Source organism: Cynocephalus volans, chromosome 11 (assembly GCF_027409185.1).
Source record: "Cynocephalus volans isolate mCynVol1 chromosome 11, mCynVol1.pri, whole genome shotgun sequence".
Classification (NCBI taxonomy): domain Eukaryota; kingdom Metazoa; phylum Chordata; class Mammalia; order Dermoptera; family Cynocephalidae; genus Cynocephalus; species Cynocephalus volans.
This window is the reverse complement of record NC_084470.1, coordinates 23,774,813-23,793,914: the sequence shown is the minus strand read 5'-3', so window position 1 is coordinate 23,793,914 and position 19,102 is coordinate 23,774,813. Positions and strand designations below refer to the sequence as shown.

Sequence of the window (19,102 nt, the reverse complement as noted above, 5' to 3'; positions counted from 1 at the left end):
TCAGAACACGTCTTTCCTTTTTTAAAAACTTATTTTTGCATGGAAAATGCTTTTGCAGGAGCACATGCATAAATGACATGTCTCATACGTGTTTACGTGAGATAACGTACAGGGGAGCATTGAGCATACAGTAGATGCTCAGCTAAGGGGAGCTTCTTGCATTGTTTTATGCTTCCTGCATTTCACATGAGGACTCTGGGGCAGAGTCTGTGGCTACCTTGTCCAGTGCCTGCGCTCAACAGTAACTGGACTAGACCCTGGGTGTCCAGCCTCCTTCTACCTCTCCCTCAATCAGAGCATTCCGATGAGTGGGAGTGTTCTACTTATTGAACACAGCTCAGGACCCTTTGGGGAATAGCTGGGGCTAGACTAGATGGGAAAATACGTTCTTGGCAGCATGGCCTAGGGTCTGCTGATTTAACCAGTGTGTGCAGGGCCAAGACCCAGGAGCTCTGGGGAGGCAGGAGAAAAGCTGGAGAGTCTGTCTTCTAGCCGGCGGGTCATCCACCCAAGAAACTGTGAGCCCACCAGTGATTGGGAGAGAGGGCAGCACTGCCGGCTGGCATGAGGAGGAGCAGCACCTGCTCCCATTCACTACACGGTCCCGTGTGCCCAACACTGTGTGTGCATGAGCTCCCCCTGCCCCACCGATCCCTATGAGGTAGGTGTGGGTATCCCAGTGTAGAAGCTGAGAGCACTGGAACTACCCAAAGGAGGTGCCTTCAATATTTAATTTTAGAAAAAGGAAGATATGTACCAGTCATTCCTTCATCTTATGTTTATTGAGTTTCTTTCTATCTATGTTAATATTGTAATATGTAAAACTGATAATACTATGGTGACCACAAAAGATGGGGTTCTCATCTCAGAGAGCTTAGAGTCAAGCATCAGAGACAGACACACACACAGGCACACCTTATTAAAACTTGTGATATGTGCTAAGAAGAAAACTAAGAGCACGCACTGAAAGATGGTAGTCAGAAAGTGCTAATCATATTTGGGGGTGGGAAGTAGTTACAGGGATGTGCTCTCTAAGGAAATGACATTTAAGCAGAGACCTGAAGGGCAAGTAGGTATCGATTGTGAGGGAAGACAGAGGATGTGGCACAAGGCGGGAAGAGCTTGTCTTGGGAAGAACTGAAAGGTCGCCAGTCATTGTAGCTTTAGCACAGAAGTGAAGGGTACAGTGGTCTAAGGTGGGGCAGTAGCTGATCCCGTGGCGTCTTATGGGCCATGCTAAGGAGTTTGGAGATTTTCCTTAATGCACTGGGAGGCTATTAGAGAGCTGTAAGCCAGAGAGTGATGTGGCCTGATTTATGTCTTAAGATGGCTCTGGCTGCCTTGGAGAGAATGGATTGTAGCGGGGGGGGGGGGGGGAGGTGCAGGGCAGCTGTTATAGGTGATGGATGACGATGACTTGGGTGGAATGGTGGCAGTGGAGATGGAGAGGAGTAGATGAGTTTGAGATGTAATTTGGAGATGAAATCAACAGGTCTTGGCAAGGAGAAGAGAGCAGAGTGCTCAAGGAGAGAGATGGGATTGAGGGGCAGAGAGCACAGGAGCGGCTTGGCCCGGTACAGACAGAGGCCGACAAGCAGTGGCACTATGGCACCTCGGCTCCTGTGTCACAACTGATCCTGATGTCTCTATGTCTCACGACAGCAAAATGATGGGCAGTTCACAGTGATCCAGCTGGTGGGCATGCTCAGGGGCATCGCGGCTGGCATGAAGTACCTGGCTGAGATGAATTACGTGCACCGGGACCTGGCTGCTAGGAACATTCTGGTCAACAGTAACCTGGTGTGCAAGGTGTCTGACTTTGGCCTCTCCCGCTACCTCCAGGATGACACCTCAGACCCCACCTACACCAGCTCCTTGGTGAGTCCTTTTTGGTATCCTCAACTAAAAGCATGACATGAATAAAAGGTGGGAGAACATCACTGAGGATCTGTGGCAGGACATACTGGGAGGGACTGGGACCTGAACTGATCTCTCCACTGGGGAGCCAGATGCTGGGGGACTGTCCCTCCAGGAGAAACTACAGCAGCCCGTTGTCCAGGAAAGCATTTACATAGGCTGTGAGGAGGGGTCAGTGCCTACCTTGAAGCCATGGTGTTCCTCCGCCAGTGGGAAAAGGAAATGTTGGAACAGATGATTTAGGGGAATCCAAACAGGAGGACAGTACCTCCAGAGACCTCTGTTGTCGGGGAGCAAGCTCCGGCATGCCTAGGCTTTCAGGCCCCAGTTGGGTTGGGCACTGCATTATCAGGTAGGCTCAGTCTCCTTTTTTCCCTCTACATTGCCTCCAGAGAGCTTTAAGTACCATCTACATGAAAAGTACTCTTAAGTTTGTATTTCCTGCTCAGCCTCCCCCTCCACATCCTGAGCAGCTCTAATCATCCATATCCAGCTGCCTAGTTCACACAATTCCATTCAGAACTTTAACAAGTCCTAAACAGGGCTCTTGATAGACTCTCCAATATCCCTTCGCCCGTCTCTCCATCTCTGTAGTTGTTAGCACTCAAGGGCAGACTGAAACCTAGCAATCATGCCTGATTTCTCCCTGTGCCTCCCCATCCATGTCCAGTCCTTCAGCAACTCCTATAGGCTCCTAGTAAATCTATCCCTCTCTTTCCATCTCTCCTGCCACCGCCCATTTCAGAGCACCATTCTCTTTCCCCTGGATTGTTCCAATGGCTTCCCAAATAGGGTCCCCGGTTTCTTCTTGTCTCCTGACGTCCATTCTCAACAGTACCCAGAGTGATTGATCTACCTACCTATCTTCTTTAAACTTGCAAAAGTAATACATGAGTATTGTACAAATGAAAACTAGGCAGAGAAGTGAAAGGAAAAGAATAACTAATAAACTACAATTCCTCTGAGGCAGGGGTCAGTAAACTTCTACTTAAAGGGCCATCTGGTAAATATTTGAGGCTTTGTTGGCCAAGAGGTAAAATAAAGGATATACATAGATGATTATATAACCATTTACAATGTAATCCTTTACAAAGTTATAAAATCATTTTTAGCTCATGGACTATAAAAAAAAAATGTGACCTACCCCTGCCCCAAGGTATCAATTCCAACAGTTAAGTGTGTCACCTTTCACATTTTCCTTTTTGTTCAAAAATTTGGATATTTTTATCCTGTAAAATCAGGATCATACTATGCCTATTTTTCTGCATTCTTCTGTGTCTCTTGGACATTCTTATTGCCAGATTGTGTTTCCAATAGTTTGTAAACATTCACACTTCACCAGGAATGTATGTTGCCCATCTCCCAGTATCCTCACCAGCTCTGGAGATGCTCAGTCTTTAGAACTTTGCTAATCCATTTTGTTTTAATTTGCATTTTCAATCAATTGCTAGAAATATTAATGTCTTTCCCGCAGTTACTGGGATCCATGTTTCCTCTTCTGTTATCTGCCTGTACATGTCTTTACCTATTTTTCTATTGGGTTGCTTGTTGATTTCTTAAAACTTATAGGAATGCTCTTCATATTAGGGGTGTTAACCCTTTTTCTGCAATATATGATATAGTTAGTTTCCCCCCTTCTTTTGATATTGTTTATGATATCCTTTGGCTTACAAAGTGGTTAATACATATGAAGTCAAAAATATCTGTCTTTTCCTCTATGTCTCTTTGGGTTTCCTGGTTTGTTTTAAAAGTTCTCGTCACTCAAAAGTTATAAAATGTTTCTTAAACTTTCCTGTACTATTTTATCAGGAGATTTTTGTTCTATATTTAAATATTTAGTATGCCTGAAATTTATTTATTTTTCCCAATATTTTATTTTGAAAAATTTCAAGCATACAGAGAATTTGGTAGAATTTGACAGAGAACAGCCATATTTCCACCACCTAGATTCTAGAATTAACATCTTTCTATATCCACTTTATCTTATACCTTCTATCCATCCAGCACAACCTCTTCCTTTATTGATGCATTTCCAAGTAGGTTGCAGACATTAGTACATATCACCCCTTAACACTTTAGCATACATGTCTTTCACTGGAGTTAAATATTTGTTTACAGTGGAGGTTTTTTTGTTGTTGTTGTTAAAGAACTTTTTGCATATAATGAAATTCACAAGTCTTAAGTGTACATTTATAGAGTTTTAACAAATGCATACAACTTTATAACCCAAACTCCCAACACAGTATAGAACACAGCCATCACACCAGGAAGCTCCCTCATGTTCCTCCTCAGTCAATCCTACCCACAGGCAACCACTGTTTTTATTTTTTTAATCATAGATTTGTTTTAGAACTTCATATTTAGAACTTTATATAAGTGGAATCATACAGTATATGCTCTTTTGTGTCTGGTTGTTTTCACTTTGCATTATGTTCGAGAGATACATTCATGTTGTGTGCAGCAGGAGTTTGTTCCTATTTATTGCTGAATTTATTGTTTGTCTATTTATTATCTTCTTGATAGACACCAGGGATATTCTGGAATTTATTTTTGAATATGTACTGGGAAGTATATTCTTACCTTGTTTAGTCCAGATGAACAGACAATTATGCCAACACCTCTAATTAAATATACAATTTATTTTTTATTGAACCATATGTCATCCTTGACATGTTTAGTTCTTTATATGAACTATGTTTGATTCTCAGTTCTGCTCCATTAATCTGTTTATTCCTGTTCTCAACCATACTGTTCTGATTATTATAACTTCAGTGAGAGTTTTACTATATGTATTATTTGGGTTATAATAATTTTAGTAAAAGTCTTGCTGTTTGAGTAAAGCAAGTTATCCTTCATTCTTTTTCTTAAAAAAAGAAGAAAAAAAAAACACAAAAACCAATTTCCTTGGCTGTTCTCAAATATCTTTTTTTTTTCAAGAGCAATTTAAAATCACCCAGTCCAGGTCTAGATATGCACATATATGCTCACACTTGGATTCTGAATGGAACTCCATTCCGTCTTTGGAAGGGCTAACATTTTGATCGTCCTGAATCACCTAAAAAATGATGTGAACCAAATACAGCAAACACTTGAACAACGTGGCTTTGAACTGTGTGGATCCACTTATATGAGGATTTTTTTCAGTAAATATGTTTGAAAAATATATTTGGTTAGGTGTGACATACCTAATCAAACAACTAAGTAACCTACCCAACAGGAGGCTATTAGTGGTTAAGTAGTTAAGTACCAACTAAGTCACACACACACACATCTGTCACCCCCAGACTCAGTGCACCATGTGGCTGCAAAGCGCTTAAGTAGCAGTTAAGTAGCTAAGTTTTGGGGGAGTCAAAAGTTATGCATGGATTTTCAACTGCGAGGAGGGTTAGCACCCCTAACCTCTGCATTGTTCAAGGGTCAACTGTTTACCATTTGTGTATACCTTACATCAAGTTTCTCAGGTAAAAGCTTTCACACATTATTTTCCTGTACGCATTATATAAATCATTTGTTGTGACTTTATAAGTGTTTCTTCTAGATGACAAAGCTTATATACTCCTACACCTGAGAGTTTTCAGGATTCTGTACAGTCATATGGTCACCTGCCTCACCATATTTATTATGTTATTTCTCCATGTTTTGTCTTTTATTCAAAAGAGAAAAAATTATATGTTTGCTGACTAAACAATTTGTGTTTCTAAAAATACAGTTTATTCTCATGACATATATTTATTGAGTATCTACTATGTGCCAATGCTGGGCCACAAGCTGGGGACACAATCATGATCAAAAAGAGATGTCATTACTGCTCTCACAATGCTCACAGTTTAGTGAGGACCAGGAGCATTAATCATACACAGATCCAAATGAGTGCATAGTTACAAGCTGAAATAAGGTCCACTGTGTTCTGTAAGAACATGAGTAAATTAGTAAATGACAAAATAGCCTGATGGTGTCTCAGGGAATTAAGGAGGGCTTGAAGAGGAGGGGATGGTGCTCCAGCAGCGATTTGAAGAATAGGTCACTATCTTAATCAGTTTGGACTGCCGTAATGAAATACCATAGATTGGCTTAAACATCAGCTTATTTCTCACATTTCTGGAGGCTGGAAGTTCATGATCAAGGTCTCATCATGGCTGGGTTCTTGGTGAGGGCCCTCTTCCTGGTTATGTCATCACATGCCCTTTTCTTGGTGTGTGCAGGAAGAGAGACAGAGAAAAAAATCTTCTGTCTCTTCTTTTTATATGGGGTCTCCACCTTCATGACATAATCTAACTGTAATCACCTCCCAAAGGCCCTACCCACAAATAATGTAACATTGGGGATTAGGGCTTCAAAGTATGAATTGGGGGGCACACATTCAGTTCTTAGCATTCTGCCCCAAATGAACAGGGCAGATTAGATCACAGAGGCAAAGAAGCAGCACATACAAAGGACCTGTGGCAAGAAGGAAGATGGCATAGAACTAAGAAGGGACCCCTGTGCTTGGCATTTGGAGAACGAGGGGGAAAGTGCCCAAGAAGATCAGTAACAGTTACATTATGTATGATCTCCCAGACTCTTGCGATGGAACTTACAGTCTTAGAGCAATGGGAAATTATTCAAGGGTTTTGTGTATGTGTGTGTGTGTGTGTGTGTGTGCGCGCGCGCGTGTGTGTGCGTGTGTGTGCGCAATGTGTGTCTGAATGCAAATGAACACACACGACCCAAAGGTGATGGATTTGCATTCTAGAAAAGTAATCCAGCTTTTCTCTTGTCTTTTCCTTCCAATCTCTTCACTTCCCTTCTTTGAAACAACAGCAACAACACACCTTCCTTGGCTTGCTTGCTTTCTTCTTTCACCAGAAGCCATTTGGTAAAGCCAGCCAAATTAGATGTCCTGAGCAAGGGAGGCAAGCCCTAGCAGGGAGCGAGATCTATGTATGAGGGAACTGCCAGCCCAGCAGGATTGGGAGACTAACCATACACAGGGAGATTGAGAAATACATTGGGGATAACAGGAGCTATTGGAGAAGAAGATACAAATATGGAAAGTATAAAAGCTAAAATGAATTGTATAGTGTTGAAGTAAAATTGGAGATTTTGGTGTGAAATTATGGTTTTAAATATATAAAGAAAGAGACATAAATATAGGCTGAGAGTGCCTTGAAGCAATGACATCCATCTAGCAAAGAGTACACCTAGCACTCAGATCTTCTATATACTCCACTAAAAACAACCAGGACTCATTAGAGAAATGGCTCCTTCCAGAGCCTGGGCAGAGGAAATATGAGATGAGCTCAGCACATCTTTTTGTGCCATAAAAGTAAGTAATACTCAAAAAATTATGGGGACATGTCAAAAGAACACATACCCAGCTTGAAGGACTTTCCAATGTCCAAATCTGGGGCAATTTGAGCCTCAAACTACATAATGATAGTAACAGATTATAACCTATTGAATAAGGTAAGGACTATTGAGTTCACACTGATATGAATACAAATGAATAAATAAATGGAAATAAGAGAAAGCTTTTCCCTATAGTAGAAAGAATGTTGTTATTAGAAACTCACTATTTGGCAATCATCAGATTAATAGTTAATTCAGGTAAGAAACATAGATGGATGCTAAAACTTGTGGTGAACATGAGGAGAGGAACAGGATTTTACGTAGATTCAAAGTCTCTCCCCCCAAAATATTTATTTATTACAGAGTAGGAGAAGATGACTTTAAAGAGGAGAAGTTTGACAAACACCATCGGAATCAAGTGATTAAAGTTCACACAGCCAATAAGAGGACAAACAGATATTGCATGCCATGTGTAGGATTCAATGAAAAGTAGATAGCATTTGCAGTGTTCAGAATGAATAGTCTGGGTTTCACCATGAGAAAACATCAGACTAACTAAAATTGAGTTGCATTCTATTAAGTGCGTGGCCTATGTTATTAAAAAAAATGTCAAGTTCGTGAAAGTCAAGGAGACTGAGAAACTGTTCCAGATTGAGAGGCATGATAAGTGCATATGACACGTGATTCTTAATAGGACATTTTTGGGGCAATTGTTGAGTTGGAATAGGGTGTCTGGTGAAGAGTATACAGGCATTCTTCGTAGTATTCTTGCAGCTTTTATAGAGATTTGAAACAGTCTCAAAATAAAATGTGTTTTTTTAAAATTTACCCTGGCTGCAGCATGGAGGATGGGTGGGAGAGGCCATAGTTGAAGCAGGGTGGGATGCAGTGAATGCAGCCCAGAGGGTGCAGTGGGTAGCATGGAGGGACTTGGTGGCAGATGGCAATTAGGGGTGAGGGTGACAGAAGTTGATACCGAGGACCTGCCTGTGCCTCTGGGTGAGTGATGGCTCCGTCCTCTGAGAGTGAGGATGCTGGAAAGGAATTGGCCGAAGCAGTAGAAAGGTTGGGAATGGATTGTGAATTTAGTTTAGAACAGAGTTTCTCTTGAATTTTGGTGGGCATCAGATTTACCTAGAGAGCTACTAAAAAGCACAGAGGCACAGGCTCATTGAAGTAGTACAGGGTCAGGGCCTTTGCACTATCACTAAGTTTCCTCCAGTCATTTTGATACCTACAAAATTTTGAGAGGCACTTGTTCGGAACATTTTGATTTCCATATGTCTGTAGGATATCTAAGTAGAGCTGCCGGACATATGCTTCTGAAACATGGAGAAGTCCAAATGAAGGTATATTTAAGAGTCATTAGGATAAAGATAGGAATCAAAACAGTGGGTGCAAATGTGCTTTACTTGGGAGAAGATAGACTGGTGCCTCATCCTGAGCAGAAAGGAGTCCAACATTTGCAATACAGATGTATATGAGGTGGGAACAGTGGATGCCCAATTGTCCCTTCCCCTCAGAAATGCAATTTCTAAGAATTTGCTGTAAATCCACCCCCCTCACTTTGTAGACAAGAGATCTAAGGCCCAGAGTGGTCGAATGAGTTACTCAAGTCACACAGCTTGTTATTGTAATGGCAGCTTGTGCCCTGCAATCTGGGTCTCCAGACTGAGTCCAGTGCTCAGGACACCAAGACCCCCTCTGTGGCCCCACAGTGTGCAGGACCCGCTGCTCGACTTTGGGTCATTTGTGATGTCCAGAAAGCCTGTTTCTCTGTCTTTATTTTCCCCTTTTCCTCCCAAAGGCTTGAGAAAGGATTTTCTAGAGCCCAAGTCAGTTGTCATATTTGCCAGCTGGCCTTACTGGGCTTTGGTGCATACAGGAGCCGGGCATGTTACATCCACCCCAACCCATCCATAGGCAGAGGGGCATGCTGTTAGCTTCAATTCATCTGTTGATTTTCAGCTCTACTCCTTTGCAGTTATTTTTTTATGGTTACTCTAGAATTAATATACAACATATGCACATATATATGCATACTACATATATATATATATATCCTTAATTTCTCGTAGTCTATTTAGGGTTTATATTGTACCACTTTATATAAAACGTAGGACCCATGTCATCAAACCATATAGGTCCACTTACCACCACCTCCCCTGCTGCCCTTTATGTTATAATCACCATATGTGTTACATCTTCATACATTAAAAGTCCCGAAGACAACATTACATTTTTTCTTTAGGAAGCCTCATGTATTTTAAGGAAATTAAGAGAAAATGTTTTATATCTCTGAAGAGCCACATTCCCCTCTGGTAACATCCCTTCAGTCTGAAGAGCTGCCTTTAACGCTTCTCATACTGCAGGTCTTCTGGCAATAAATTCTCTTAATTTCCCTTTATTGGAGAAATGTCTATATTTTGCATTCATTCCTGAAATATACTTTTACTTTATAGTTATGTTTTGTTTTTCTTTCAGCACTTTAATGTTGTTGTTTCACTGTCTTCTGGTTGCCATGGTGTCTGATGGGAAGTCCCAATATTATTTGAACCATTTTTCTCATTACATAGATACGTGTATACACAAGCGGTCTTCAAAAGTTCATGGAAAGCTTAGTATTATCTTTTAATTCCATTTTTCCACAAACTTTTTGAAGTACACTCATGTGTGTGTGTGTGTGTGTGTGTGTGTGTGTGTGTGTGTGTGTGTGTGTGTGATACTTGTATTTCTCCGTCTGCTTCCAAGATTTTCTGACTATCTTTGGTTTTTAGTTTCACTGTAACGTGTCTAAGCATGCTTTTTCCTCAAATTTATCCTGTATAAGTTTCTCTAAGCTTCTTAAATCAGTAAATTTATGTCTTTTGCTAATTTGGGGAAGTTTTCAGCCATAATTCTTCAAAATTATATTCTGTCCCATTTTCTCTCCATCTAGGACTATAATTACTTAGAGGCAGAACTTTTGATATTATTTCACAGGTTCTCGAGACTGTTCCTTATCTTCCCTGATTTTTTTCTTTCTCTTCCTGAGATCTATCTTCAGGTTCGTTCATTGATTCTTTCATTTGCCACCTCCATTCTACTGAGCCCCGTCCAGTGACATTTTTCTGATATTGTATTTTTTAGTTCTACAATTTCTAATTAATCCTTTTTTATACTTTCTAATTCTCTGCTGAGAAGTTTTACCTTTTTATTCATCATAAGCATATTTTCCTTCACCTCACTGACCATAGCTATAATAGCTGCTGTGAAGTCTTTGTCTGATAATTTTAACATCGGGTTGTCCTGGAATTGACATCTTTCTATTGTCTTTTCACATGAAAATGGGTCACATTCCCCCCCCCCCCCCTGCATACACATAGTAGTTTTGGATTATATGCAATGTGAATATCATGATGTAGAGACTGGATTCTGTTACATTGATCCAAAAATGTTGATATTTTTAATTTAGCAGGAAATTAACTTGGTTAGGCTCAACCTGCAAGCTCTGTCATTTCTGCAGTGGGCAGCAGCTCAGATCCCAGTTCCTATGGGTTCAGTCTGTCTCATACAAGCATGGTTCAGGGGTCAGCCGTAGAACTGGGAAGAGTTTATGCACAGAATTTGAGATTCTCTGTCCCTGGTTCTCTTGTTTTCGGGGATTCTCCCCCAACTCCCCAGCGGTGCTCATTGCCCTGGACGCCTTCCCTTAGTTCCTTCAGCCAGAAAGATGGTGGTGGTTCTGTTGGAGTTTAGGCTCTGAGCACACTGCAGTGACTGCAGCTGCCCTTAGGGAAAAGCTGCAAAAGGTAGAATCTCGGGCAGTTCAGAATCTTCAAGTAGTTTTTCCTTTCTTTTCTTCCTTCCCCCTGCCCCTCTTCTCTTGTATTTTGTTGTTATTTGCTGGAGGGTTCGTTTCTTAGAAGCACACTCCTCCACACCAAAAGTAGATCCTTTGGCTTATTACCCTTAATCAGCAGTTCTATGACAGTCCTTAAAACCTCTCAACTCCATCTTAATTTCCCTATTTCATGCAGTTCTTTCAAGATCTTTCTAACATCACCATCTTCTAATACATCTGGTTTTACTTTATAGGTGAAGACCTCATTAATAGCTACTAAAGTTGTCTAGTTTTTTTCTGCTAAGTCCTCAACCTTCATCTTTCACTCTGACTTAATTCTCCACCATGCTTTTCCCCAGGTGTTCTGTCTCTGTTTTAAATTGTTATTTCTAGCGCCAGAAGCATTTCCTTCCCAACAGCGTCCTGGAATAATGAATAGATAGAATTTTTTCCCTTTGTGCTTTCTTATGATTGGAAGGAACCCACTGAACTGGGGAAAATTTCTGAGCTGCCACTATTATTCTGGCCCTTTAAGAGGGACAGGTAAACAAGCTGGCCTGGGCTCTGAACGCCTGTGTGATTTACACAGCTTTCCTTTTGGCAGGTATATTTCCAAATGCTCTTATATGTGTTCAAGTACACATTCCCATGCTTGTGTTATAGACCAGTTCTCAATGTTTGGCCTCACTGGTCACATTCTCATTATTATTTGTTCTGTCTAATGTTACCAAGAGAAAAAAAGGCACACACACAGCAGTTACACGTGCCACATCTTTGCATTAGGGGCTCACATACACATTCAGAGACCTGATCTTCACCCTTTATCAGCTGACATTGGTGGACAGAGCCCCAACGGGATTCCAGAAATCTCTGGATTGCAGTTTTTTGCTGTTTAAGTCAAAAGCTCTTCTCCAGCTTGGCTCTCTCTCTTCTGATCAGGAGGAAGAGGCCCATCCAGTTCCTGTGTGAGCACAGTCTTCCCTTCTTAGCATTCAGCCAGTTTCCTTCTGCTAAAGCAATGTCAACTTCCCATCCTTCAGAGCCCCGGGCTGTCTCTAAGAAGTCTTCAGCATTGCTCTGCCTTCTGCACAGCCTGGCTCCCTGCAGGCCTCCCTGTTTTATCATGAATTGCATTAAATCTTCAGGGTGCCTCTGGTCTCCCTCAGCCCCCTCCCCTTTGACTCCTCTTGCCACTCTTCTGTCCTGTCTCAAGCTCTGGCTCCTCCCATGCTCTGTGTTTCTGCAGTCTCTGGACTCTCTTCCTTGCAAGCCTGCCAGGCCCTCCTCTTCCTCCTCCTCGCTCTCTCTCTTCTCCTCCTGGCTGATGTCCTCTGCCCTGCTGCTGTCCCCTTCCGGAACCTCAAGCAGAGCTGTTCCCTAGGCATCTGCCCCTCTTGGCGGAGGCAGAAGCACAGCTCCCAGGCTGTTTGCCAGATGCACTCTCATCCTTCCTCGATCGTCTCCCCTTAGCCAGCTCTTCCTCACATGCCATCCTGCCTATTGCTGCCCCTCATTTCCCACATTGACAACCTGGACCCTCCCTCTCGCATCTGCCCCATCTGCCTCAGACTCATTTCCTGCACTGCTGTGGGGCACCAGGCATGAAGAATCCATCCCCCCCAGGGGACAAAGGACAGCTTCTTCCCAAGGATGCTCTCTGTGAGCACCTGGCCCCATGGCCCATCGGGAGCCTGCTGGGGGAATCAGGCCTGCCCCTCAAGTGCTCTGCAGAGGTCCCTGTTCCCGTGATGAATCTCCATCATCCCAGGCCACGATGTAGGCAGCATCCTCATCTCAACCCCCACCCCAGCCCCATTAGCCTCCATCCTCACTGTGCTTCCAGGAGAGAGCATCCGTTCTTGCCACCGGGAATTCCATGCTGAGATCTGTAGGGCCTTTCCTTTCACAAAAAATTTGGCCTTCATTCCTCGGTATTGTGCTGCTCAATTGGGCCCTGTGTCTAGCAACATTGGGCTGGGAGGGGGACAGAAAGATCCTTTCTAAAACTTTCTCTTCTGCTTTGGTATGGCAAAATAGTTCCTTGACATGGTAGAAAGAGTGCGGGATTTGGATCAGCAATGCCTTATGAACCTGAGCCTAGGTTCTCCTCATCCATAAAGTGGGATTTGGAAGACGCTGTTCAAGTTGTGACAACCTGTGTGATAATCTGGGAACAAGCCCTAGTACAAGTTCTGTCCCAATCACAGCCTTTATGGTTGCTTTGAATGCTACCCCAGGCTCTCAGAATCCCTGCCCCATGACAAGACACTCAGATGCACATTTCCAAGGCCAACCGGTAAAAAAAGATCCCGTAACTTTCTCAATTCCTAGTCACTCCAAAATAGAAAAAAATAAGTCAGTGAGCCACCCAAAGCTAAGAAAAGCTAACATTCACAAAGGAAAATCAGAGCCTCGCGACAGCATCACTACGGAAGCATTCTGAAGACACTTGTTAGGAGGGAGCCAGGGGAAAGGCAGCTAACATTGTATGTGTCCATCGCACCCTGTGGCTCACACTTCACTGTGCGCCGTGATACCAGGAGGGCTTGTAGGGACACAGAGTTCTCAGCCCCTCCCCCTGAGCTTCTGATTTGTAGGTCAGAGGTGGGGCCCAGGAATTCGGATTTCACGGAAGTTCCCAGATGGTGCTGATCCTGCTAGTCCTGGACCGCACTAGGAGAACCACTGCATTAAAACTATTTTGGGGAGCGTAAATTTTACCTTACATACTTGCATTGCAAGAAACATCAATTACGTTATTTTTTAAAAATCAAAGTAAATCTGACACTGATCCCCATCCTGTGAGGCTGGAAAAGAAATATTTTCAGTCATCTCAGAAATTCTGCTCCCTCCCCATGCTCAGGGGAGGACAAAGGTCCCAGGCCACACGTGGGCTCTAGCATCTTTTCATGGGTCAGCAGCATGCCTGTGAATTCCTGCCCTGATGCCCAACCAGCCATGGCCTCTGTCTGAGAAGCCAGTGAGGACACAGGCCAGGAGGTGTCCGCCACCACAGAGCCCCAAACCAGAATCTGCCTCCAGGTCTTGGGACCCTCTTTCTGATCCTGCCACATTTGCCCCCCTAATAACCCATTTCCCAGAGTCTGAATCCCTCCCCCATTCATCAGCTCTTCTGGGGAAAAAAGCAAAAGCTCATTGCATCAGCCCTGCGGATCCTGACGATTGGTATTAGGAGTTGAGGAAGACCAGTAAAAATCACCCTATGTCTTGAGATTCTTCTATACCAAAGCATCAGAAATATGCACATTAACACATCAGTCATTTTCCTTGTCCTGTGTGTCAGTGACTGGCTGCCCAGTAAACTGGGGTTAACACAAGGGGGCTTTCTTCGTTGCATTTGTTTAGCCCCTCTTTTCTATGTAAATACATGTTTCAGCAAAGAAGGTAGTACAGGGCATCTGATGGGGTCACCTGTGTCTGCGATGGATGGAATTTTTTTTCTCCTCTGGGAACTTGCTTGGGAGTCTTTCAAAGAGGAGATCCATAAGAGAAAAAAGGTCAAGAGGGTGCCAAAGCCTTCACCTTAGGGGCCGTCCCCTTCCTCATGCCAACCTGCACAGGAGGAGTGGGTGATACAAACAGCCTGGGACCTCCTTGGCTTTGACACACCTTAGAGGAGTGGCAGACCCGCAACTGCTGTTCCCTGGAAACAGCAGGAGACTGAGGGCAGTGCTGGGAACAGGCATCTCCCTGTCCAGGCTGCCCAGACATTGCTATTCCACCAGGGGCCAGCAATGCTATGCACAGCCCTCATGGTTAGAAAAGTGGCTAGCATTAGGGGAACTCTGTGCTGAGGACAGGAAGGCTCTGGGAACTTTCCCTAAAGCCTGTGGTGAGTAGCTCCCCATCAGTACCACACGCATGTGTGCACACATGATACACGTACAGTGTAGATATGCACACACAAATACACAAAGCATGGGCAGATACACATAGTGAGATTCACAGAAATGTACACACACAGAAATATACACAAGCACCAGGGTTACCCAGAAACATATGTGCACAGACACAAACCTCCTAGGTTGGCACTTGGTAATAACTGGGCTTTTTCCTTTCATTGCCACTGAGAAGTAAGTTTGACTGCTCTATCTACCCTGTTGTAGATTTATTTTTTCTTATAATGTATGTAATACTTAAAAAGTGCAAAGAAAGCAGAAAATTATCTCAAAGATAATCCTTTCTGCAGGCTGTTCAGGAAAAGCCCCCTCTATGTGCACTTTGTGGTGTCACTTTAAGAAGTTGCTACTAATAGGTTTAATCCCGCTGCCTGACAGACTTCAGCTCAGGCTACGACCTCTGACCTCCATCCTTCAGAATGAGCAAGGCTTGCTGGCAAATGTCCAACGGCCCCAGGTCCAGCTTTACTTCTCCCCACAGTTTCTGGCAGTTTTACATTTAAACCAGACTTCTCCCCCAACCCCCAATCCACAGCCTCCCTCAGGAAGCCGATTTCAGATTATGATTTCTTGCTCTTCTTTCAATCACTGAGCTAGAGTAGCAGGCTCTCTCTTGGGTGCATGGGAGAGTGGGGAGGAATAAAGACAAGCAAGGAAAAGACAGGGAGACCCTTTAATTGAAACCAGAATAAAACGAGTTCTGGTCCCCTGGAAATTTCCCTCTAACATTAATTAAGCTGAGGGAAGAAGAATGCAAACACCACTCTATCCCATACTACACCTCTCAAATAATTCTTCTTCTGGCAGATTTGCCTCCTCGTTCTTCTGATATCTCTCCCTGGGTCACTTTGTCACCAGATGCTCAGTTAGGGATATCAGGCCCTGACTGAAATGCCCTTTTGAAAAAGACTCAGCATAATTATTCTTAGTAAGGCCTGTGTATTATTAGCATGAGTGGGATCAGCATGGGATTTCAGAGCCAGCCTGCACTTCAGGGACTGGAACAAGGAGTGGCTCAGGTTTCCAGAAAACATCTCTCTCTGGGCTGGGCCTGGTGGATGTGTGGTGTGTGGAGTCAGGTGGGCAAAGCCCTCCTCCTCGTATACATGTCATCACGTGGGAGGGGACAGCCACCTGGGTGCAGGCCCATGCAATGCCTCTTCAAGCTGTGCTCCCAGCCAACACATATTTTTTGAGCCGCTGATATGTGCAAAGCACAGCAGTTAACAAAAGACATAGTTCTGAGCTCCTCAAGTTTGTTTCCTAGCAAACATGATAGGTATTAAACAACTAATTATGCATTTAATTATATAATTACAATTGTCAGGGGCTATGGAGGAGAAGCATATATCAACCTTGTATCACAAGACCCTGAGGAAGGAACATCTGGGCTGAAACACCAGGGCAAAAAAGAATTAATTAGGGGAAGAGTGTGGCCAGTGCCTCATGGGAACCGTCCCAGAGCTGGACACAGACCTGCTTGCTGAGTAACGCCAGAGTGTGGAGGAGAGGAGGGTGCTGGGGTGGCTTGTGCTCGAGCACAGATTGGGGAGAAGCAGCTCTCCTGTAGAAAAAGCCAAAGGGGATATTGGGAGAAGTGGAAGTAGAGGCAAGTCTGAGCAGAACAGAAGAGGCTAGAAAGTACATGGTGTGCTCACTGGGTAGTGAAGAGGCTGATCCGGCTGGTGTTGGGAAGTGTGAAGGATGTGTTAGCTCTGGAGGGGCCCTGTTATCAGTTGAATTGTGTCTCTCCCAAAAGGATACATTGGAGGGCCGGCCCTGTGGCTCACTCGGGAGAGTGCGGCACTGGTAGCACCAAGGCTGCAGGTTGGGATCCTATATAGGGATGGCCGCTGTGCTCGCTGGCTGAGTGTGGTGTGGACCACACGGAGCCAAGGGTTGCGATCCCCTTACCGGTCACAAAAAAAAAAAAAAAAAAGAAGGATACATTGGAATTCTTACCCGCATACCCGTGAATGTGACCTTATTTAGAAATAAGGTCTTGGCAGATGTAATCGAGTTAAGATGAGGTCATACTCAATTAAGGTGGGCCCTAAATTCCATCACTGGTGTCCTTATAAGAAGGGGGAAATTTAAACAGAGATGTACAGGGAGAAGACGGCCCTGTGATGATGGAGGCAGAGGTGGAAGTGTTGCATCTACAAGCCAAGGAATGTCAGGGGTTGCTGGCAAACACCAGAAACTAGAAGAGGTGAAGACAGATTCTCCCCTACAGGTTTTAGAGGAAGCATGGCCCTGCCGACACCTTAATTTCAGTCTTCTGGCTTTCAGAACTGTGAGACAATAAATTTCTGTTGTTTTAAGCCACCCAGTTTGTGAAACTGTTAGGGCAGCTGTTTTAGTCTGTTCTATGTGGCTGTAACAAAGTACCCCAGACTAGGTAATTTATAATGGTTTAATTTGCTCATCTTCTTCTAGTGTCTTAAGATGGAAGCTTATATTATTGATTTGAGAACTTTCTTTTTTTTCTAGTATAAGCATTTAATGCTACAAATGTCCCTTTAAGCACAAACAGAAATGTAGTTGACTCACGGTTCTGGAGGCTGCAAAGTCCAAGAGCATGGTGTCGGCATCTGACAAGGGCCTTTGTGCTGCATCAGCCCATGATGGAAGGGGGAAGGGCAAGAGAGGGAGAGAGTGAGAGAGCAAGAGGGAGCCAAACTTGCTTTTATAACAACCCATGCTCACAATAACATTAATCCATTCACAGGGGCAGAGCCCTCATGGCCTAATCATCTCTTATTAGGCCCCACCTCCCATGCTGTTGCATTGGGGACTAAGTTTCCAACACTTTGGGGGACACATTCAAATCATAGCAGCAGCCCTATCAAACTAAAACAGGTTCTAAGAGACCAACTTCATCCCGTCACTGGACAGATGTGTAGTGAGTGGGTGTCAGACTGTAAAGGATGAAGGCGTGGGACACAATATGAAGGTGTTGGATGTACATCTGGAATTTACCAAGGAGTCAGAAGAGGCACAGAGCACCTCTCACAGCATGAGATTTAAGAAAAAAGGTAAAAAACAAAAACAAACTTTATAACTTTTGGTTGTTGAGTTCACTGGGGTGCACCTTTGCAGGAGCATTGCCTTCAAAGAGGTGTGACCAAAGATGTTAAACAATAGGCACTCTTAAGATTTTGAAAGCCCTGGCGAGCCTTGAGATTGTGGGAGTCTTTGTAAATCTCTGTGTAGTTCTGCAGGAGTCCTGTGCATTAGAGAAATTGATACAGAAAGTGTACCCAGACTATAGGGCCTACATGACCTTACAGGGCTTGGCCTGTGGGCCCCTCACAGAGCAGAGCCCTTCAGAAAGAAAGGCCTCTGGGTCTAGCAAATCTCTATAAGGCAAGATGTTTATCCAGGAAAGGGAAACTAGGCCCTTCAATTCAGCCCTCTGAGAGTACACGGAGGCAAGAGTGATTTTCTAAAGACCCCAGTAGCTCAAAACCAGCATTATCAAGGCTGAGCATATTACACTTCCTATGGGAAAGCCGAATTTAAAATCTGAAAGTAGCCAAGAAATGTTCATCTAATTCAGTTTACAGATGCAGAGGTAAAAGAAAGAGTGAGTCAGGGTAAAAGCAAGAGGGAGAGAGAGCCAAGTGAGGGAGGGAGATACCAGGACTGCTGATCAAAGGCCACTCTGCGGATGCTCACTCTGCAGATCCTCTAGCTGCAGGGGGAATATGTGGGAAGGATCTTAGAGGTGAAGATTTTATTTTAATCCTCCCACAAAAGCATTCAAGTAAACCCTTTCCCTGTGAGAGAGCGAGAGAGTACAAAACAGGAAGAGAAGATTCTCAGTGAAAAGATCCGTGTAGACTTCTACTAAGATTGCTCACTTAGAGAATACATGCCATCTGGGTGTTTGATGAAAAGAGAAAATGGCATAAAGAAAAGTTCAAAGCCGTGGATTTTCCTTGTGGGTGTGAGCTACTTGCCTCTCTTCATGGCCAGCTCTTTCCTTTAATACAGGCAGGTATTTTTTTTTTCTTAGTCATCAATAACTATCTTTTCAAAGTGACCTGTCAAGACTTCATTCCTTTATTCCCTTGTGGCCAAGGAGCAGAGCAGTGGGGAGAGGGGAAAG

The 19,102-nt window shown here is 43.7% G+C and overlaps 1 protein-coding gene across 1 annotated transcript in view; it reads left to right on the top strand.

Moving 5' to 3' along the window:
- The window catches only part of EPHB1 (EPH receptor B1), a 291,595-nt gene that overhangs the window by 236,397 nt on the left and 36,096 nt on the right, over positions 1 to 19,102 (top strand). The window contains exon 11 of the mRNA XM_063115389.1: positions 1,663 to 1,878. Coding sequence (XP_062971459.1) covers positions 1,663 to 1,878 — 216 coding nt within the window. The remainder of the gene's footprint in view (positions 1 to 1,662; positions 1,879 to 19,102) is intronic.